This window comes from Eupeodes corollae, chromosome 1 (genome assembly GCF_945859685.1).
Source record: "Eupeodes corollae chromosome 1, idEupCoro1.1, whole genome shotgun sequence".
In the NCBI taxonomy this organism is placed as follows: domain Eukaryota; kingdom Metazoa; phylum Arthropoda; class Insecta; order Diptera; family Syrphidae; genus Eupeodes; species Eupeodes corollae.
In genome coordinates this window covers 223,987,270-224,011,372 of record NC_079147.1, presented here as the reverse complement: position 1 = coordinate 224,011,372, position 24,103 = coordinate 223,987,270, and the positions used below count along the sequence as shown (strand labels likewise).

The 24,103-nt window shown below is 37.9% G+C and overlaps 2 protein-coding genes and 1 pseudogene across 2 annotated transcripts in view; 1 reads left to right on the top strand and 2 right to left on the bottom strand.

Annotated features, from left to right (window-relative positions):
* LOC129941666 (putative uncharacterized protein DDB_G0277255) overlaps positions 1-15,396 on the bottom strand; it is a 221,598-nt gene extending 206,202 nt beyond the window's left edge. Inside the window, 1 exon segment of the mRNA XM_056050360.1 lies at positions 13,692-15,396. Coding sequence (XP_055906335.1) covers positions 13,692-13,871 — 180 coding nt within the window. The 5' untranslated portion in view covers positions 13,872-15,396.
* Positions 15,397-20,275: 4,879 nt separating this feature from the next.
* On the bottom strand, positions 20,276-22,496 carry LOC129941665 (endoribonuclease CG2145-like). The gene is made up of 5 exons (XM_056050359.1): positions 22,248-22,496; positions 21,235-22,183; positions 20,974-21,170; positions 20,641-20,873; positions 20,276-20,571 (listed from the first exon to the last, which is right to left on the bottom strand). The coding sequence occupies exons 1-5, from the start codon at positions 22,315-22,317 to the stop codon at positions 20,338-20,340; spliced, it is 1,683 nt and encodes a 560-aa protein (XP_055906334.1). The 5' UTR covers positions 22,318-22,496; the 3' UTR covers positions 20,276-20,337.
* Positions 22,497-23,268: 772 nt separating this feature from the next.
* LOC129948876 (60S ribosomal protein L10a-2-like) lies at positions 23,269-23,894 on the top strand (annotated as a pseudogene).
* The last annotated feature ends 209 nt before the right edge of the window (positions 23,895-24,103 follow it).

Sequence of the window (24,103 nt, the reverse complement as noted above, 5' to 3'; positions counted from 1 at the left end):
AACAGCTCATCTGAGCTATTCCAGAAATGTGCAAGGTTCAATCAAGATGATGAGCAATCATGTTATTTTTTCAACATAGTCTTCGAACAGATGGTCACAATGTCACAATGTCGTATTGGTCAAGTGACCATCGTGAGTTCGTCATGGAGGTATTTTTCAAGAGTAACTATTCGTACGTAACTACGCATTGACACTTGACAGGGCGGTCTCACTCGACTTCCAAGAGCGATTATTCAAAAAAATTTAAAAAATGATTTAAAGTTTCATCCATTCAATATTCAAACCGTTCAAGAACTCAACGATTCTGTTTCAAGCAAAAATGTTTGTGAAACGATGTTGGAGCGTTTTCGTAATGTGAATCCATTTTTTTGGAATCGATAATTATTGCATTGCCCTAGAGTAACTGTTTGCCCCAGGGACAATTAGACCATTTTTTTCGAGAATGCTCGGGGCCAGGCGACAAATGCCAATAGTTCCTATTACCGACGCATGATAACAGATTTTGTTTAGAGATTCGATAAATTCGCTTCGGGAAGCTTTCCCTCAAAAACTGAACAGTCAATTTGGGGACATGCCGTGGCCACCGTGGTCCCCCGACTTAACTCCAATGGATTTTTTGTATGGGGCTATCTCAAAGAAAGAGTTTACATCAAAAATCCCCGAACTCTAGTGAGCCTAAAAGAAAACAATTGTATTTGTTTTTTAAAATCCGATTTCACTCAAATTCTATAACACAATAATACAAGATGGCAACCCTAAAAGTCCATAGCAAATAATGTGATGTAATCAATTGTTATTGCTGAGCAAACTCATTCAATTTTTGTTTTGGTTTTTAATATTTTCTATTTTGTCAATGATAAAATATCCACAGACAGACAGACAGAGTTCAGTTGTCATTTGGGTAAAAGAGAAAAACTTTTTCCATCCATTTATTGTTTATTGTGAAACTCAAACTAAGTAGTTTTACTTTTGAGTAGGTATACAAGAAATCAAAAGAATATCTCAACAACAACAAAAAAACCAAACAAACAACCACCGATTCAAGATGATGATGATGAAGAAAATCAACAACAACAACTTCAACAAGATGAAGAATAAAAACCATAAGATTCACAGAAGACACGCAGGAGCACCATGTGTGCACCAGAGGCGACCAATCTTTGGAGGAAAATGCATCCAGAAGACAGAGATACTATAGAATATTCTTCTTTTGTAACGGTTTATGGTCATTGAATGTCATTTAAGTGCGCGCCGAACGGCGAACGGACTTGGCCCATAACCAAACGATGTATGGATGAAATCAGAAAAGAGAAAAGTTTTTCAATCTCAATGTTTTTTATTATTGTTCTTTTGTTGAAGACTCCAAATCCAAATTTTAAGTAGGAGTAAGTTGAAATTCCAATGAAACCCTTTTATTTGTTCTATTTCCGGTTTGTTTAAAAATTCAAGTCAGTCTTTATTTTTCTTTTATCGATGGGAGTCACTTGTGGGATAAATATCGAGCTTGTTGTCGATATTTTTTGTAATGATATTAAAATTGAAGAGATTGGTTTTTTGAGAACCTATCTTTTGTGGAGTAGGTATGAAAAGATGTGGAAAGCAATCACATAAGACCGACAGACGCGTCGTGACGCCGACACATATTTTTTATATTTTGTTTTGTTTTATTTTGAGACCTTCTTTGACGCCTTCTTAATCTGAAGAGTTGTGTTTTAAATTAGTCTTATTTGTGACAGAAAAATCCAGCATGTTGAGGACACAGGGTGCAGCACTCACCACAATGCACACTAACTTATATGGCAGTGGGGTGTTTTTCAAGGACTCAGAGCAGCCATATGTAGCAACTTCGTATAATATTGTACTCGTCGCACATCGCACTCGGAATTCGGAGGGATTGGACAGAAGAAATAATGACTGTCTGTGTATATTTATTGTTGCAATGAATTCGAGAGGGACACGACAGAAATCATGAGTGTGCGTTTCTTGACAGAATTTTATATGAGAACATACAAAAATAAGAAGAAAACTCGCCGTCTACTGTTCTATGACCTCCAACTCGACAATGACGTGCAATAAAATGCGTTGGAACTAATTAAAAAATATTTTGTACCTTATGTTTGTGTTGAGATAGAAAGTAAAGAAAAATTTATTTAAGATTAAAGATTAAAGGCTCCACATGTTGTGTTTTCGCAACCTTACCAAGCTGATACGACTTATTAGGATGATGTTGAAAAATAATCGTTGTAGCGTCAAAATTGGAAGAGACTCGACACCGAAACCTTCGAAACAACCAGAGAACTTCGACAAGGCGTTGCGCTGTCATGTAGCTGCTTCAATATTGTTCTTGAAAGGGTGGTGCACAACACCAACGTCAATACAAGTGGCACCATCTTTCAAAAATCCACACAATACCTTGGATATGCAGATGACATCGACATTATGGAAAGAACCAAACGAGCAGTGACTGGTGCCTTCTCTAATATCGAGTCTGAGGCGAAGAAAATGGGTCTTGACGTTAACGAGGACAAAACGAAGTATTTACCGTCGTCAAAAAGGGTCGATTCACACCGTAGACTTGGTCAAAACATGACAATTGACAGATATAACTTCGAGGTGGCAAACGAATTTGTTTATCTGGGCACTGCTGTTAATTCTGCAAAATGACATCAGCGCGGTGATCAAACGTAGAATTACCCTTGCTAATCGCTGTTGCTTTGGCCTAAGCAGTAATCAGGCCCTATCGCGAAGTACCAAAAAAGAGACACTGTACAAAACCTTAATCATCCCAGTCTTGCTGTATGGTACAGAAGCATGGACCCTATCCCAGGCGGATGAAAGATCTCTGAGTATCTTCGAGAGGATATAATCATGAGCTATACAAGCTGCACATCAACTTGCCACAGGTAAAAAAAACTGAGTGTTCAAAGCTTAAGATTGCTAGGGCATGTCGAGCGAATGAACATCGAAGCTCCAGCCCGTAAGGTATTCAACGCTAATCCTGAGGGAACAAGAAGCAGAGGCAGGCCATATCTTCGGTGGAGTGATTATCAACTTGGTATTCGAAACTGGAGGCAGCAAGCTAGAGATCGAGTTAGCTGGCGAAAGTTATTACTAGAGGCCCAGGAGCGCAATACGCTGTATTGCCAACTAAAGTAAAGTAAAGTAAAGTAAGTAAAAGGGTTCTTTGTCAAATTAGAAAAAAAGATAAGTTATATTTCTTTACAATACAAATTACAAATCATAGTGGACTTGCAGCTTGCCTGAGAAGTGTTTTGAAGACAATTTTGTGTAGCTGAAAAAGTGTTTTTTGTTTTTTAAGAAGTTTTTGCAGCAACATCACAGCGTCTACTTAATGCAAGAGTGTGAAAAACGTTCGACAGACTGGTGTGCTAGTGGGCCATGAGTTTTCGTCATAGACTGGTGCTGGTATCTGCCTTGAGTATGAGACTCAATTCATGAACATCAATTCGCATTCGATCTTAACAGCTCAACATTTTATAAAGATCTTGGATTAACCGCTCCCAAGGACCAATTGCTCAGCAATTAAATAATAAAAATAAATTAGGAGGCGCAACAGTCCGTTTGGGAACTAGGGCCTAGTGACTGACAACTCACAACCATTCCTGTGTGCGAGTACTGTTGTCAGGGAAGGAGGGGACCTACAGTTTTTTAAGCCGAATCTGAACGGCTAATTTGAGAAACCATTTTTCAAGACAGGAATTACTCTTGGAGAATTTGTCAATTCCTCGCAAGAGACAGTACCCGTAAAAGAAACTTTAGATGGCATAGACAGGAATCGAATCCAAAACCTCTGGCATGACAGTGCAGCGCACTTAACATCTCGCAACGAAGGCGCATGAATTTGTAGTTTTGCAGTCTGGGTCTTAACGAAGCGGTAATGAGACAACGATTTAGACGGAAAAGTCTTCTATTTTGACGAAGTGCCTTTTTTTCGCGCCGGCACCGATAGATCTTTTGAGAAACAAATAATATAATTGTGTTATCAGTCGTTTTTGCTATATCAATTGGCTGCCTTGTAGCTAGGACTAACCCCTTACACCTTTTTTTTGGTCCGCAGGAAACCGATATTGTGCCCAAAATCCGGAAACAATAAAGCTCTTGAGACCAATATCATTCAAGTTATCCGTGAGTTATAGCAAAAAACCATCAACAAGGTCTTAGAAATTTGGAGTCATAGAATGAGATATTTCGGAAGCTAGCCACAGCAGCTACTTAAATGTTTTCCACATAGTTAATGAAAATGCTTGTTCTTTTAAATAAAGCCATAACAGGTATTGGACCAAGTTGATACTGTTCATTTTATTGCAATCAGTTTAATCGACCTACTGAGGCGGCTATTTGAGATATTGTAACAAAATTTCGCAATAAATTTATATTGTTGGACATTAAACCCCCAGCAATCTCAAGTAGTGTGTTAACTGAAGAAAATATGACAGTCGTGAATTATCGATTCGGCGTCATTTGCAGCCATTTCACCTCTGATATTCTACTACGTGCAAAATTTTATGGAAGGATTTAGATGTGAAACCTTTAAAAATACAGCTGATGCAAGAATTGAAGCCCCACGACCTTGCACAATACCGAATTTTTGGTGAATAGGCTCTTAAAACGTTGGTCGAAGATCCACATTCTTTATCGAAAAATTGTGTTCAACGACGAAGCTCATTCCTGGTTAAATACGTGAACAAGCAAAACAACCACATTTAGAGTGAAGAACAGCCAGAAGCATTGCAAGAGCTGCTACCAATCCATTCAAGAAAAGTCACTGTTTGGTACGGATCATGGGGTGGCGAAATAACTTGGTCGCATTTCTTCAAATATAATTAGGAACGTAACTGTGACCAATTTTTGTTAGCAAAATGGAAGAGCTTGAAATGTGATTTAACAAGATGGTGCCACTTGCCCCACAGCAACGGTCAATTAGCCGCCTTGATAGTGGGATTTATCGCTTCTAGACTATATTTTTGTGAGGATATTCTAGGCCTCATGCGTAAAGCAACAATCCAGCTTTGATATATGAACTGAAAGATAACATTGAAGCATTTGTTCAAAAGATATCGGTCGAGATATGAGGAAGTGGAGGTATGCCAAAATTGGAGTAAGTGGATGGACCATATGAGGTGAAGCCGCGTCATCAATTGAATGAAATAATCTTCAAACATTTAATTATATCGACTTACTACCAATTTAAATAAAGATTTCATACATTTTTCTAAATTTAATGATTTCCTCAAATTTCCAATATTTGTTTTCATTTAAATTGATAATTCTTGGCTCTTCCTTTTTCCAAGTGTAAACATGGGTTAATGAACGCGAAAAAGGACTAAAAAAACATTATGCGTTTAAAAACCATCAATTTATCACTGAATCCAGATTTATCCTAGATTCGTTAAAATTTAAATTGCGTAATTGAAATATTCATGGATCAATTGTTTTCATTCTTCTTCACATGTGTCACAAAATATGATTCTTTTGGCGCCTCTTAATATATTCAAAAAAGAAAATCTCACGGAAGAAAAAACAAGGACTCATTAATTTTTTTGATTATCCTGTTTTCCTTTTTTTCTGTTGAAATCCATTTTCGGTGTTTGACATTCGCATCTATTTTCGTATCTACCACATGGTAAGTTTCTCTTTTTGTCTTCTTCTTATTCTTTTTCGTGTATCTTTTTTCTGGGCGCCCATAACCCCCCATTAAAGACGTCACAAAAATTTGAAGGAACAACAACGAATAAAACACATTCCTCACCCAGAGAGGTGAGGTGACATAAAATGAGAAAAAGGATTCCATAAAACAACTGCACACACAACCAGCATCTTTCTTCTAGCATCCTCATTCCTCCCCTCACAGAAACATCCTTAAAGCTCGCATATTGTCACATATTTTCGCAGTTGCGTAAATGTTTATATTTAACAACAAAAAAAAGGAAGAAACTAGGAGAGCCATGGTGGAGACTGGATCTAACTTCTGCTCTTGTTTTTAGCGTGCCAATGTACCTACATATACACTGTCTCTACACTTTTTAACTTTTTTCTTTTTATTTGACGTAAAACTTGTCTCTTGCCGACTTGTCAAATAAAGTTTACCTACAAACTTTACATGATTGAGCGATAATATTTGAGAAGAAGAATAAAATAATAAGATTTTTCGAAAATGTTTTTCAAGAAATCTTTTGAAAATTAAAGCTTTTTTTAACAATTTCTTGTCTCATTTTAAACTAAACAACTTTTCAAGGTTCTTCTTCCGTAAGTCCTGAATCTTTATTATGCAACATAACTTTAAGGAAATTTATTTAGTTTTTATTTAAAAAAAAAAAAAAAATATTAGATAAGTTTTAAAAATAGAAATGGGTCCTTGAAAATGAAAAGGCATCAATTTAAAAATGGATGACCATTAAAAAAACGTCAGAGATAATTTACTTACTTTTAAAACTTTTTTTTGGCAGAGGATTTTTCTAAACGAAATCAATGGGCGATACAATAACAAAATAGATTTGAAGAAAAATTCTAAATAAGGACTCTTAACTTAAAAATCCTTTAAGCAAATATTTGTTCAATGTTGATTTTGATTTAGTTTCGATGTTTCCCAATATTTAGGACATATTGAACTTGATTACCAACAAGACTTTTGCGTTTTTTTTTTTATTTTCTACTCTAGACCTGTGTGAGCAAAAGTAGTTCATGCTTATAGAAGTTGATAAGCGGAATTGTTAACCATCAACAACTTATATAATTTTTGAATATTGAAAATATGTTGCTTTGAAAACGTTATGCCAAAAAATCAAAGGACAACCTTCTCTTACAACCGTTGTTTGATTTCAAACCGATTTGAAGAATATTATGAACGAATTGAGAACAACTTTTTTGGCGACACTGCGTATGTGATCGTTCCACAAAAGGTGGTTGGTGGTACATATACCGAGAATATCGAGATGTTCAGTCTCCTCGATGCTAGTGCAATGGCAAGGGGTTATATCTAGCTTTAACTGGGTTTTCAAAGCATTAAATTCCCATTCCCCATTGTACAATTCTGTTTAGGTCAGAATTTAACGAGCTTATCTCGTTTTGTCGTTGCAGTTCCACATCCGAATAAGAGGGATGTGAGTCTGAATACGAATATGAAAAGCTAAGAATACTATCGTCAGCGAAACAATGTATTGGATTAGAAGTAGCAGACAGAAGATATTTAATAAAAATGAGAAAGAGTACTGGAGATAAAACGGAATCCTGTGGCACACCAGCATTTATTTTGTGGTTTTTAGACTTGAATCCATCTAATAAAACTTGTATTGAACGATTCGAAAGGTAATTACGAAAGCACGCATTTTCGATAAGAGAGCCTGATGTCAAACCCTACCCTTTGAAATATCAAGTGCAATAATCACTTTCTCTAGAAAGATGTAAAGATTTGCTCCACCGTTCGGTGAGATGAACTACGAGATCAATAGTGGACCTATTGGTTCGAAAGCCGTATTGTCGGTCATTAAGAAGCTTTCGATCTTCGAGGTATTTCTTGAGCTGATAATTAATCAGTGTTTTCATGACCTTGGAAAGAAGGGACGTAGGTCCAATTGGTCAGTAGTTAAACGATGAAGAAGATTCGCCTTTTTTGGGAAAAGGTTGGACAAATGCAGTTTTCCATTCGCCCGGAACGAGACCTGAGGGGTAGGACAGATGAAAAAGCTTACGCAGTGATTTTGCTAGCCTTGAAGAACACCTCTTCAGAACAATAGCAGGGATACCATCCGGACCAGCGAACTTATGAATTTTGAGATCTTTAAGAACTCTTGCCTCAGCGAAAAAAGATTGGTCCCATAGAATTACTAACTCGCTCCAGTACAGGCGAAATCATAACAATAGAGATTAAACCTTATTTTTGCAAAAACTCTATACTAACAAAACTAAAAGATGCCCTGCACTGACTATTGTCTTCTAAAGGGTGATTTTTTAGCTACTGTCTTTTTGGCAACACTGTCAAACATCTTCAGTTTGGTCTATTATTTAACCACGAATCGTCTTACAAACGAACACCGCTTTCAAATTATTGAATTTTATTATCAAAATTTTATTTAAGAAAGTTCAGAATCCACTTTTTTACCGACAAATTGTGTTCAGTGACGAGGCTCATTTTTGGCACAATGTGTACGTAAATAAGCAGAATTGTCCATTTTGGAGTGAATATCAGCCAGAAGCATTGCAGGAGCTACAAATTCATCTAGGAAAAGTCACAGTTTAGTGCGGTTTAGGGGCTGGTGGTATCATTAGACCGTACTTCTTCAAAGATGATGCGAATTGTAACGTAACTGTGAATGGTGAGCGCTACGGTGAGATGATATCTAACTTTTTTTTGCCAAAATTCAAGAGATTGACTTGCATGACATGTGGTTTCAACAAGACGATGACACATACCACACAGCACGCGCAACAATGGAGTTATTGAGAGGCAAGTTCGGTGAACATTTTATTTCACTTTGGGGACCGTTCAATCAGACGCCTAGATCGTGCGATTAAACGCCTTTAGAAAATAAAAATACAGACAAGCTCGCTTCATTAGAAGACAACATTGTATCATTTTAGGCGCAGTCAAGGTCAACATTTGCAATAAAGAATCTTGAAACATTAAATTATATCGACCACTTTTTGTGCTTTTCGATGCAATTATAAATTTCATGCAATTTTCTGAATTGTATTTGTTTTTTTTTTAACTTTGCTATAGTTTTTAAAAGATCACCTTATATACAAAGCTAGAAAAATATTTTGTAATTTGTATTCATAAATTAAAAAAAGGCTTTATCAACTCTAATAAGTTAACAGTAACTGAACAAGAATTTATTTTGAATTATGATATACCAAACAGTAACTTCGAACTTAACACCTTTTGTTCCAATAAGTTCATTATGATGGCTAAATGACAAAACAAAGAGGGTGGTCAAACCATTACGCACGATGTAAGTTGTTAGTCACAATTTAACGCTTAGCGTTTTAACCCAACTTTATCTGACATTTCCTGACATTTTAGTGTTTGGAAGTTTCAACTATATAGACATTTATGAAAATTTACGGATGGTTGTTGGAAAGCCGATGCATTCACAATATGTGACTGTTCATAAAGGACTTCTTGTGGGCAGAAAGAAGGTGTGTTTTTTAGTCGTGTAGTTTTCAATCTGGCAACACATTTTTTGGAGTTGATCTTTTTGACAGCTGCTCAGTTTATTAATTACCAAAATAATGGCGGAATATATAAAAGACCAACAGATTTGGTAACTCGGGAATTCATGGATCACTTTCGCACCACGTTTACTCCAGTTCAAAATACGCATCCTCAGAGACACTAGTACCCGTGGCATGATGGTTAATGTGTTGGACTGTCATGCCAGAGGTCTTTTGTTCGATCCCTGCCTATCTCATCTTAAGTCTTTTCACGGGTACTGCCTCTTGCGAGGAATTGACAAATTCTTCAAGAGTAATTCTTGTCATGAAAAGTGCTTTCTCAAATTTGCCGTTTGGATTCGGCTTAAAACTGTCCCCTCCATCCCTGACAAAATTACTCGCACACAGGAATGGTTAAAAGTTGTAAGTCACTAGGCCCTAGTTCTCAACGGACTGGTGCGCCACCCAATTTATTTATTTAGAGACACTATTACTGCCAATGAGCAGAGTATCGAAGAAGACCCGAATAAGTCCATCCGAAATCTCGCGAACATGCTTACAAAATGAAACTCATCGATCAAGCGCTTCGAACAACCGGTGAATGGTCCTAAAACGAGATGGCTTCAAATCCCGGTTTTTACAAGAAAGAAAAAAATGCGTTCAGCGATGAAGCTCTTTTTTGGTTGAATGGGTACGTTAATAAGAAAATTTATTTGGAGTGATGATAATTCACACAATTGCATCCTAAAAAAGGCACTTTTGGGTGTGCTCAATGGACAAAGGAAACCATTGGTTCATAAGTATTTAAAAATGAAGCCGGACATAATTTTACAGTCAATGGGGAAAGCTTAAGAGCCATGACTAATAACTTTCTCGTGCATGAATAACGATGTTCAAATGGTAAACATGTGCATTCAAGAGGACACAAGCGTCCAAAGGTTTTTCTCAAAACCCACCTATGTCTATCAACTGCTACTCTCACCTCCCCGCGATGAACATCGGGTGCCTAGTACCTCAACTGGAGATTGAGTTCTAAACCCAGTAGAAAGTTGTTGGGGACAGGAAACGAGAGAGGGGGGAGAGGTGTGTCCACTAAGGCACCTATCCTTATCCAGACGGCAGCGGACGAATTCTCGAGATGGTATCAAAGGTGGCGTCTACAGTTCCAGTAAGGTTGAACTACTTAGTGAACACCTTATAGGCCTTCTTCGACATATTCGGAGCCCAGGCCTGTAAGGAGCAGTTTATCCGGCTCCCCGTCCTTGGAGTTATACTTAGGATCTGCCCCTACAGGTTGGTGGTTGACTTCCTGGCCACGTAAACAATACCTTTAGTTGCGAAGCACCAACAAGCCTCGGATACGGACGGATTCACTGTTGAAACCTACGAAAACGAAATAAGGACAACGAACTTCGGATCTGTACGTGGAAAGTTAGGTCCCTTAACAGACCACGTGCAGCCGAACAATTAGCGGAATCCCTAAACTGCTGTAAGGCAGATATTACCGCCATCCAAGAAGTGCGATGGGATGGACCGGGCAAACACAAACTAAAAGAATGCGATGTATACTACGGCGACTGCTACCGAGAACAAAGACAGCGTCTATTTGTTGTTAGAACTAGACTCAGGCAAAAAGTCTTGAGTTTCAACAGTATGAGCGAGCGCATCACGACAATCCGCATCAAAGCTAAATTCGCAAACATAAGCCTAATATGCGCGCATGCCCCAACAGAGGAGAAAGATGAAGACACCAACGACATATTCTTCGAGCTCTTGGACAAGACATATGAGCAGTGCTCTGGCTATGATATTAAAATTGTCTTAGGAGATTTTAATGCGAGACGTCTTTGGTTGCATGATCGGGAGATACAGTCTGCACGACACCACCTCCGACAACGGATTCAGGCTGATCGATTTCGCTGCGGGGTGCGATTTTCTGGTAGCTAGTACGCAGTTCACGCATCTCAGTATCCACAAGGGGACATGGAAATCTCCTGATCAATCAACCGTCAACCAGATTGACCACATTGCGATCGACGCACGACACTTCTCCAGTATACCTACAGGATATCCGAACATTCCGAGGGGCTGCAAAATATGGTCGGAAGAAAGCATGCCCGATGATTGGAATCTCAGCACAGTTTGCCCGGTACATAAAAAAGGAGACCCTCAAAATTGCACCATCAGAGGCATCAGTCTGCTTAACATTGTATGTAAGATCCTTTCTGCCGTTTGTCAACAACTTGATAGGTCCTTATCAGTGTGGCTTCAGACGAGGAAAGTCCACTATCGACCAAATATTCACACTACAGTAGATCTTGGAAAAAACCCAGGAACTTGAAATCGATACCCACCATCTCTTTATCTATTTTAAGGCCGCGTATGACAGCATCTATAGAGAAGAGCTCTAAAAAGCAATGTTTATTTTTGGCATCCCTGTCAAACGTTTGTGCAGAATGACGATGGAAAATGCACGCTGCTCTATCAAGGTCGGAAAAGATCTTACCGATGCATTTGATGTCAAAAAAGGTTTGAGACAATGCGATGCACTGTCATGCGACTTCTTCAATATCATTTTGGAAAGAATTGTGCACAAATTTAACCGTCACCACTAGAGGCACAATCTTCCAAAGGTCCATCCAACTACTCGGATACACAGATGGTATTGACATAATTGGAAGATCAAAGCGTGATGTCAGTGAAACGTTTTTGAGCATTGCGACGGAAGCGAAGAAGATGGGTTTAGTGGTCAATGAGGGCTAGAACAAGTATATGCTGTCATCAAAAAAAGACATTGAGCAACGACGTCATGGACAAAACGTCACCATGGACAGCTTTAACTTCGAGGTAGTTAAGGACTATGTCTACCTAGGCACCGCTATGAACACGAACGACACAAGCGCCACCGCTGAAATCAAACGAAGAATAACTCTTGCAAATCGCTCTTCTTTGGACTTAGAAGGCAATTGAGAAGTAAAGTCCTGCCTCGAGCACCTAAAATCACCATCTATAAGACACTCATCATCCTGGTTCTCATTTATGGCACTAAGGCCTGGACCCTGTCAAAAAAAAGATGAGAGCGTCTTAGGATGATAGGGAAAAATTCTTCGGGTGATTTTCGGTCCCGTAAGCATAGGAGGAGAATGGAGGAGAAGATATAACGACGAACCGTACGGGCTGAGCAGCAACACTGGCCTAGTTAGCAGAATAAAAGTTCAACGACTTAGATGGCTAGGTCATCAATGATTCAGCCCGGAAGGTATTCGAATCCAATCCCGACGGACGGCGCAAAAGAGGAAGACCGTGACTCAGGTCGCAGGTGGGTGAAGACCTCAACCAACTTGGCGTCCGAAACTGGACACAGCTAGCTAAAGACCGAGCTGGCTGGAGACGCATGTTGGTTGAGGCCCAGGTCCGCCCCAGACTGTAGCGCCACCTTAAATAAATTTAAAATATGGAATGGATGGGACCTACAGTTTTAAGCCGAATCGAAACATCTAATTTGAGAAAGCACTTTTCATGACAGCACTCACTTTTGGAGATTTTGTCAATTCCGCGCAAAAAAACACTTTAGATGACACAGGCAGGGATTGAACCCAAGACCTCTGCTCAGAAATATGATCTTCCTAATTTATTCAATTTCTATTTTTGTATTACGAAAAACCGACATTATTTAACTTCTATCGATTTTTCGTAAGGTTTCAATCCATTGGACTTCCAACAGTAAATTCAAAATTATTTATGATTTTAGATGTTTCAAAATTAGAAATTTTGTTTAGGTAAAGATAACATTTTTTTGACGATTTAAACATGAGACAAGTTTAGGACAATGATAAACTCATTAAGGACTGGAAGAGAGTTGTTTTCTATAATTGTGCCTCTTATCAAAAATTCTTAGGACAGATTTTCTAATTACCGAGCAAAAGGGAAAAAGCTTTTCTTAACACCGGTAATATTGAAGTTTCAAAATAAATTTACGTTTTCCATTTCATTTTTTTTTTTTGTTGTATAGGTGGATTCCTAAATGTAGGTACCTTGTTAAAAAATATAGAGAAGTTGTTCTGTTCCAACGAAGACGAAGTCGAGAAGAGAGGTTTTCACCATTTTTATATACACACCAAGTATAAAACTTCAAAACAGAATCTTTTAGTAAAGAAACAAGGATAAAGGATAAAGCAAGAAAAAAAAAACAAATAAAAAAGAAATGAAGATATTCTTCGGTACAGATGTTGAATAGGTACACCTTAAAATTACAACAACAACATCAACAAAAATCCACCACCCCCAAACCCAACCCAACTCAACCCATCATCGTGTATATGAAGAGAAGAGAAACGCAAGAAGCGTCAACGACGATGATGATGATGATGATGATGATTATAATATAGAGAAGTAAAAAAATAATAAAAATAAAAGGAAGAGTTGAAGTTGAAGTTGGAGCTATGTGCTTTTGCTTCTACAATTCTACGGTTCTACTGTTCTACGGCGACGACCGCGACGACCGCGGTGGTTATACATACCTCTAGATAAATATCGCTGTCCGGATTGAAAGTGTCATTAACCCGGCGAAATGTGTAATTCACATGCGGAATCGCATGTAGAATTCGCACAAGGATACTAGGTTGGTCCATGCTGGTGCTGGGGCTGATCCTGATGCTGATACTGTTGGCTCCTTCTTCACCTCCTGCTGCTGACGTCATAAAAGTGTAAGTTTTATCCTTTATATATTTTCTACGTAGCTCTTCGGGCTCGAGCTCGTACTGGTCTTAGTTGGTGTTGGTTTTGTGTTTGGTTGTTGAAGGTTGTTTTTTTGATGGTAATGGTGAATGGCTGCTGAAGATTGAAGGTTTGTCGAGGAGCGATTTCGGTTCTTGATTCTCGCTTCACTTCACCCACTGCTCGAGGGGGTTTGTGTTGGCGAAGGCGATGTACAAATTAAGCTCCTTCTCTTGTTTAATTTTGTTCGCTATTATTAGATGGAGACAATAACGTGAAAGACAACAACGATAACAAAAACAACAACGACAACAATAACGACGACGGTTTTCACAAATTTTGACAGAAAAAAGAATCACAGAGATTCGCCCGGACAAGAGGGTGGGGTGCTTATTGCTCCCGGTTTTTTCTTCTTTTCGTTATTTCTGCTATTCTCTTACACCACACTATACGTCGTCCTTGTTATACATATGTGTATATTTATATAACACTCACTTTCACTTCACACAGGGGGTAAATGATGATGCCTAGATGTTTTTCGCATTTTATCACACTTTCGCACCCCCATCAATTTTTGAATTTTAAATACACAGAGGTATTTCTTCCTTTTCTTCTTATTCTTCAATTGGATCCTGCCTCGGATTCTCTTATTCTATTTTCTAAATTCAAACAAATTCAATGCAATTTGATTTTTATTAAATCACACTTTTTGAATTGAAGGAGGATACCTAGAGCCTTTCTATCGCGCACTGGGAAAAAGCATAAAGGACGAAGCTACGGCGACGTTGATGGTCGGTGGTGACAGCGACGAACGAGAATTCAGAACAACGACGATGATGACGGCGACTTCGACAACGACAACGACAACGAGGACGAAAACGAGAGCGACAAAGTTGCGATTGCGATACAAATTCGAAAAAAAGGAAACACAAATCTCATTATTTCAATTTCATCCCCTTTTTAAGTTGCGCTAGCTGGTGGCGTTGACGGCGATGGTAGCGGCGACGACGACGGCGGCGGGGGTAGGACTGCTGGCGCTGGGATATCCAAAGATTTTTGTATACGGGTGCAGATAAAGTGCTTGCTCTGTTACACTCGATCAGGATGCCGAGCGGCAAGAGTGAGGCAGACGCATTGAGTTTGAATACGAAAATGGTGTTGCTGGTATTGGTGTCACAAAGGAGCACATTTTGATTTTACATATTTTTCTATTTTTCTTTTTGATTTTGATTCGATTTCAAAAGCCCAGCAGAAGAGCGTAAGGCGCACGCACTAAAAAATATTCAAATTGATAACAAAAAAAGAAACTCACACTCACAATAATTGATGATAATTAATTATCGGTTTTTTCTTGTTTTCAATTGAATTATTATCGTAGATTAGATATTCACAGTTAACGTGCGAAGCAAAGTAGTTTTATAATTGAAAATTATTGCAAACCAGATTTGATTATGCTCTTCTATGAGATGAGAGATCGCACTGCTGGCAGCTAAATAAAACACAACACAACACGACCGACGATGAGAAACTACTAAAAATGTAAAAAAGGAAAAACTAAATGGAAATGGAGTTTTGTCATTCCAGATTCCAGTTGAAGATTCCAGTTTCTAGTTTCCAGGAAAAAGGTAAAAGCAAAACTGCAAAAAGCCCGGTGATTAGAAGGAGAGCGCATGCGATTGGGAATGGGAGTTCGTGCATTGGAGAGAGTGAGAAAAAGAAGTTGTGTTTGTTTTTGTTGATGTACCAGAAAATTGGGTCGCTGTGGTGAATTGGAGAGATTTTGACATTAATGAGGTGAAAAAGAATTGTTCTCTTCAAGACACAGATGGCGCAAAAGCACTAAATGGAAATGGTTGTTGTCTTCGATGGGGCAGCATTCAGAGAATGCTATTAGTAATAAACTCACAAGGCAGTGTTTGCATCGAAAACATATTCTTTGTTGATTGAGCTGTTTTGACAATGACAGATTGATTTACTTGAAATTGAGAATATGGCTTCAGCAATCAGACCATCAAATATTGTAGATGCAAATTAATATACGGTGTTACTTTCCTTAGTCGACAACTATATTTGAAAACAAGAGAGTTAAAGAGAATATTTGCGGTTCTTAAATTAAATTTAATTTTAAAAAAAGATTTAAAGCAGGACGGAAAATAAATTTAGTTTTCTACATGCTTCGAAAATTGTATTAAGGAAAAACTCAACCTAATGGAAGACAGTGTAATTTTATTTTGAGAAAAAGTTGTACAACGCCTTCTAGAAGTTATCGTTTAGTAACGACGCAATTATGAGTTGATATTGGAATTAACATTCAAGGAGATTTTGGCACATGATAGATATGGACTGCTTGTCGATGTTTGCTTTCATATAGAACCCAACTTAGAAAAAATTGTAATTAATTTTCAAACGTTATGTGTTGTTTCCTTGTTTCAAAAGAATTGTTTGTCAAAGGAATTAAGGACACATATTTTTTAAAAGTTTGACAAAATAAATAAAATACAAAATTCAAGTTAAAAAATTTCTCCATATTTCTGCTGAAGCTACATATTTGCTACTTTGCTAGTAATGTTAATGAATAGATGACACCAATTTGAAATTGGCTACTTTCAGTCGATATCTAGCAGGTGAATGGCAGCAAACTTCACATTGATTCCAATTGTAGATGTTGTATGTAGTTGTCGTACCGTTTGCTGCGTGGCACGTAGCGCCATCCTGCTGAAACCACATGTCGTCTAGGTTCTTATTGTTCAATATGGGTAATAAGAAATTAATTATTATAGATATGTAGCGGTCGTTGTTGACGGTGACCGCCTCATTAACATCGTTTTCAAAAAAGTACGCACCAATTACGCCACTAGCCCAAAATCCACACAAAAGGGTAACTTTTTGAGAATGCATTATCACCTGTTTAACCTCGCGTGGGTTGGTGTCGTCCCATATACGACAATTTTGATTGTTAACCAGCCATTCATCGAAAAATGTGCCTCGTCACTAAAGACGATTTTTTCGGGGTCCTCTTCCAAACGATTCAAAACTCAGGCAGCGAACAAACGCGCGGCGTTGTCTATTTTCATTAACTTTGAGCTCCTGGGTCAGTTTGATCTTGTTGGGTGAAGGCCCAATTCCCGAGGCAAAATTCACCAAGTTAAAGTCTGCGAAAGGCCGAGTTCTTCTGTACGGCGAGGAATAGACAGCCTCGAGTTCTGCTGTACACTTTAACGAACCGCGGCGATGTTCTCGGCCGATCTTGCGTTTCAAACGAACTGGTGTTGGCTAATTGTTTACTAAACCGGTTGTCTTAAATTTGGCCACCAAACGTTGAAGAGTCGACTGTGAAGGGCCACCACGTCTACCGTAAAATTGGAACAATGCGCGCAACGTTTGCATTATTGAACACTTATTTTGATAATAAAGTTTTATCATTTGAACGTACTGTTCAATCGTGTAACTTGCCATTATGATTTGGCGTAAGCAACTGAATAATAAACAAAAGATTTGACAGATGTCAACAAAACAAAATGGCCGCCACGGGGCGCCAAAAAACTTTATTAAATTTGAAATATTTGTGTGTTTGACAACTTAAAATAATCTTGATCAAATAAATAAATCATCACTATCAATCCATGGATGGTATCTTTATTACCAACCAAACATTTGATGATAAATAGGGAAAAGGTCCGTCCATACGCTTGGCCAATTGGTGGTAGCTATAATTGAGATGGCATGGGCTACTGCAAAATTTTACTATTTCACTACTACTTTCTATGTCAATGAAAGCTTGTCAATTTTAAAGACAACAGAGAAAACCAGGGAGGCCATACTGGCCCTAAATCTGATGTGGCCCAATTTTTTTAGCAACCAACTTATCGACCTCTCATCAAAGGACAGATTCTTTAATGCAACAATAAATACTTGCTTATGGAACGGTGTCCAAGCCTTTGCATACGCTTAAATAGAGGAATTTGAATCTTTACAAAGATACTTTTTTAAATGACTTTCTAAACCGCCTAACGCTACACCTACGTACGACATACATGTCGAATCGGACATAATACCGATATATATTCAGAATCTGAAACGGCACTCCGACTATTTAGCTAAGGATATGAAAAGAGAAAATGGGCTTCATAAGATGATCTTGATAAGACTGCTCCGTACAAATGCTTCTCCCTTCAGAGAATGGAACGCGCTTGCTGCAGGAGTTGATACAATACTCTTCCTAAGGGAAAATAATGTAGAGGAATGACAAAATATGTTCGCGGTTTTGATAGCCGAAATTGATGAAAAACTTTATTTAGAAAACCTGCAAAGTGCATCCTCATCGGCAAGCAGAAACATATACAAGCGCTTAAACCATCAATTGTCATCAACTTCAAACTATTTTTGTAAAGAAATGACTTCGGAAGCTATCGGCACCATATTTAAAGCTAGAGTCGAGATCCTTAATCTCAACTTTGTCCCCCAAAGGTCGGAACTCTCACAAATTTGCACTCTGCAATAGAAGAGACGTGTAGGATATAAATCATTTCATAGCAGTTTGTCCAATATTACAAGAAATACGACGGCTATATTTGCAAGTGAGTTTTTTGTCTATAAACCAACTTATTGACATTCTTAACGGGCTGAGTGGTTGGACGATTCTGTTTAAATTTTGCAAACATGTTTTAGCTTAAAGAAGTAGCTTTTGAGCGGTCATGTATCCAGTTATGGCGATTTTTTGTGTTTTAAATCACGACAAAGTTGAACTTCTTTTTATGTAATAAACTTGTTTTTAAAAATGGAAAAGTTTATTTTAAAGATTTTGTGTTTCAAATCAACGCAAAATTGATGTTTTAAGTCTCGAATCAATGAGAATGTAAAATAAAAAAAATTGAGCTATTTTAACTCATATTTTTTTTGTTTCAAATCATGTCAAAATTGTGTACATATCTTTAAAGATTATCAAATCATTCAAAATTGTATTATTTATCTTATTTTTTACATATATTCAAGTTAATAAATTATTCATCTGTTATATTTTGAAATTAAGAAAAATCACTAAGAAATAGTTTATTTTTCTTATACTAAAAACAACACAAAAAAACTTTAATAATGTTAAACTATTTTTAACTGAAATGTCTATCAGGCAGACGGCAACAACGCCATGTCTTTATATTATTAGCTTTAAATTAATCTAATTTTATTATCGAAATAAAGAATTTAATCAAACCTAATCTAAAGACAACAGATGTCACTTGGTTCGATTAAAGCTAAAATCCAGTGGAGCCGTGTTTCTATTAAAAACTCACACATCTAACAGTTCGTACAATAATTCAATGAACTAGGCCACGTCAATAGATTTTGGAGACGTTTAAACATATTTTCAATTATTTCAAAAGCTTTTTTTATATTAATACTGTGTTAAAATTTATAAAATCTCGGGCAAAAGACCGCCATGGTTTGTTGTACAAAATTCTAGCAGAGAGGCCCAATTTTCGACCACTTTTTGCAGCAATTTGTGGGTTATGCCACAAGTTGAATTTAAAAAAAAACGATAGGCTAAGGCTTCAAAAAATTTGAGATTATCTTATGGTGAACTTACACTATTCAACACTTTAAGTCTACAAAAATATTGAAATTACATTAGTTCGATAGAAATGTAGACTAAAAATTCAAAAATTATTCATAAATCAAAATAATAGGAAGTATCATAATGCAGACGTTAATTTTCGACTTTCACACTTTCGGTTTTTTTTGTACCTATACATCTACTTTTATGTTTTTAATTACGAATTCAGAAATACGTAAATCCTCCATCATTCACAAATCATACAAACATTGCTCAAAGTGTTTTTATGGGAACTTTTACCATACCATAATATAAAACATAGAATATTAACAACTTGGGACACGAACCATTTTAAATCCTTTGCTTGAAAAACTCAAATGGTTAGTGACTTTACTACAATCTTTTTTGGGCTATTTTTTAAAAAGTTTTCCATAAAAATTGAATACTTTCTTGATGAACTACTGGAATTGCTTGTATCAAGTCTTAAAACTTAACACATTTCTCACATTCAATAAATTTCCTTAAGCTCTATGCACACTTGGAAATCAAAAACCTTTTGAAAATCTCTTGTTTCCGTGAAATAAAGTCAAAAATTTCGACCGAGACTATCATCACAAAGTATTCAGCGATAACATTTTCCACAACCAAGCCTTGAAAAAATTCCGGGTTTCACGGCAATAACAAAGCACTGATCCAAACAAAATATTTGTGGTTACATGAAGGAAGTTACAGAATTTCGAACTTTTTAAGGATTTTTGAAAATGTTTTGTCGGATTTTACTAAGAATCAAAGGTGACAGTTCGGCTATCAACTTCGGATTTGAATAAAAAAACATAAATCTATATACTTACGCCAATGTCAAATTTCTATACTCTGGCATTTCTTGATTTATTGATTTAAAATTAAATTTCAGGATATGCAGAACCAATCAAGTTCTTGCCGCGATACCTCCACGAGTATGTCTGGATATTAAATCTGTTCCCTCCCAACGAAACTGGACACAACTTATCACCTCTCAATTCGAAACAAACAGTATACAGAGCCAATTCGAGTTCGGGACTTGTTCCAACAAACAAAGTATTGACCGGTTTGTTAAGGCCATTATGGGTGAAACGTGTCTTGACAATTATTCCTTTCTGAAAAGTATTCAAAAGAAATATACATTAAGCCCACTAAATTATATTCTACGAATAAAGAAATCTTACATTTCCCAAATCAAGCTTGTTCAGATAACCCTTGTAGTCGATACGTCCAGCTTTCTCTTCTTCATTAAAGTAGACCCAATTGTGCAGACCAATTATTGTACCATTCTTGACTTCATTCACAAAAACATGCTCGAATCCAGAGCTTCCGATCTTACCCTGTCCCCGAGAATAGAGTGTAAACCAAAGGGATTTTACAAGGTCACGGTGGGTTTTCGGATCAGGAGTTACAATTCCTTAAAACAAAGAAAACGTTGTCATGAAGATAAAGCTTTGTAAACATAGTCAACGAGAAGATGATGATTATCATCAACTTTTCGTCACGGAGTCACTTACCTTTGTTTTGAAGGAATAACATTGCTTGGCGCATAACGTTTGTGGCCATGACTGCATCAACAAAGTCATTCTCTTCTTTCCTCTCCAAAGGAGTTACATGTTCATTGGTGGAGGTATCAATTTCATAGTTGTTAAAGAGATCCCGCATCTTGGCAATGGTCAGGGGCTGAAGAGCCTTTTCGTCGACTTGAAGAAGGCTTAATAGAAGAAAGAAACAAGTTAAAGTTTACCATAAATGATTCTTTAAACGGAGATGCTTACGGCTGTGGAGCTTCATCAGTGCTATCTATGGAACGTGTCTTTCCTTGAATGTTGACAGTTATCTGACTTAGCTGGGAGTTGGTTTCCTTGTTGTAAAGGGTCTCAGTAAGTTGTCGAATTTCATCGTCCGAAGCCAGAGATTTTCCTGTGGTACTTGAACCAGGTGCAACAGTTGTTGTGCTTCCAGGAACATGTGGAATAAAAGCGACACGATTGCCATTGGATGGAGTGCTGCTGCCCCAAGCAGAGGGTGATGAAGGTGTAGGGTTTGGTGATCCGGGGGAAGATGGCCTTGCAGGTAATGCAGGCAAGTCTTCTTTAATCGATGGCCTTCGAGGAGGTGGAAGAGCTGGGAAATCTTCTTTAACCGTTGTTGGCTTCCTAGTTGTAGTTGGTGTCAACGGTGTTGGCACTAGGGACTTCTTTGGATCCTCAAAGTCAGAGAAACTCTCAGGTCTAGCAATTGGGGCTTGAGAATTTATTGGCTTTGGTTTAATTGTAGTGGTTGTCGTTGTTGTTGATGTTGTTGTCGTGGTTGATTGTGGAACTGCAACTGGCATCGGTACTGATCCTGGGGTCGGACTAGCTGGAGGTGTTACCATTGGAGCAAGAGGTGTCTTAGAACCAGTTGAATGTACTCCTCTGGGAGGTGGTGTCGGGCCATAACTCAAACTCAGACCGGATGGTTGTTGATGTGGCTTTGGATAGTTTGGAATTGGACCTGGTCCAAGGCCGTTGGCCCCAAATGGATTGTTTTGATTTGGTGGCACACGATTTGGTGGGTGTCTGGCAGGGGTAGGGGCCGCAGCAGGAACATTTCTAGGAGTAGTCGTTGTGGTCGTCGTAGTAGTGGTGGTGGTAGTTGATGAAGAACTGCCCTTGCCAAATAATCGACTGAAGAAACCCGGTTTTTTAGTTGTAGGCTCATCTGCACCAACTTCTTGACATTCTGAGATTTAAAGTTTCATAATTAATCTTATTCAAATTTATTCAAAATCAAAAATAAAACCTACTTGCGATTTGGCATGAAACAAGCAGCAAAACCACGCTAATCGATAAAGCTATCGAAAATCTCATTTTCATTTTTTTTTCGTATTATTCGCGAAAGCGCAAAAGGTTAACTTAATCAAGACTTAAGAAACAAACACAATAAAAAAAGAAATTAATAAAATCTGTATTGGAAAGGAACGTCAAGGCAAATAGCCCCGTGATGTGCTTCAATTGAAATTCACAGCTCAACTGAAAACATTTCCAGAGCTGATGGTTGTCAGTGTCTCTCACTCTCTCTCTCGAACTTGAACCAGTTTATTTTTCGATACTATCATAAAGATTCATTCAGCTTCAGCAATCAGCACTCCCACTGTCTCTGACTTTGAGTGGGGTACAGTACATAGATACCGCGACGAGCTACATTACAAGGCGAGAAACAATGAGACATGAGACTGAGACTCCAATGATAGTTGTGTGACCATTGAAGATTACATTCATGTTTCATAAGCTTGAAGCTATACCTGAGCTGATGACTCAACAGTCATGTTTTTATTATTATGGCCACGGGTACATTGCGAGCTACATATATTGGCTTTTATGACAGTGACTGTAACAAAAGGAAGAAGTGTTTACAAAAAGTTAAATAAGACAGCGTTTAATTGATTTGAATCACTCAAGATTTAAAGCTGATGCGGTTAAGGAACTCTCTTTACTTTTTAAATCTCAAGACCTTTTGGTGTCTCGCTTAACAACAAAACCTTTGTTTGTTGCTAATATTTTAAACAAGCATTGGCGACTTAAAAGAAACAAGGTGCTGTTATGGTTTCTTATTGTATTTCTAAAAGAGGAAACTCTTGGACAGGTCATTCCAATGTTAAATTTAAAAGTTACATTTGAAAGCCTGTAATATAAGTGATGTAGCTTGTAACACAAGCGGCAATACCAGGATTTTTTTTTAAAATTCCAAATCTATTAAATCCATTTCATCAGAAAAATATAGTCTTTTTCGTCAAATAGCCGTAGAACAGTGCGGACTCTTCTAAAATGGCATCCAAGGTATCACGTGACACCCTGTGCAAGGCAGTACCCTCGAAACTTCATTGAAGAAGAAGCGTAAGTTCTTGCAAGCCGTGGAACTACGAATCGATTTGAAGAACTACGATCCGCGTTTCTCCGGCACCGTCAAATTGAAGCACATTCCCAGTCCAAAGATATAGGTTTGTATGTTGGGAGATCAACAGCATTGTGACAAAGCCAAGGCCAACAACGTCGAATGCATGGACGCTGAAGCAGTCAAGAAGTTAAACAATAACAAGAAACTCGTCAAGAAGCTAGCCAAGTCATACTACGCTTTCTTGGTCTCCAAGTCTCTGATCAAACAGATCCCACGTTTGTTGGGATCCGGTCTGAACAAGGCTGGTAAGTTTCCTGGTCTGTTGTCTCACCAGGAATTGATGAAGGGCAAGATCGATGAGATCAAAGCCACCATTACCACCCTCGCCGTCGTCGGTCACGTTGACATTAAGTCCGATGAGTTGGCCCAAAACATCCATTTGTCGATCAATTACGTTAAATTCCTTCATCGTTTTGGTTTCTATCTCTTCTATAGTTTCAGAACTCTGTCCACGAAAAGGTCTCTTAAGTTTAGCGGGTATCCAGAAATCACATAGAGCTAAGTAAGGTTAATAGGGTGCAGTTTTGGAGGATGTGCGTATTTTCGAACGTCGCAATCGTATGGTTTTGGGAACCAATCATGATTTCACTTTCCTGAGGCGTAAAGACCTGACAAATTTGTTATTCACTGATCTTTACCATATTCCAACAAAGTCAGTATTTGGTAAGATCTCGGACTGTCAATTGACGAGTTTGGAACTTCAAT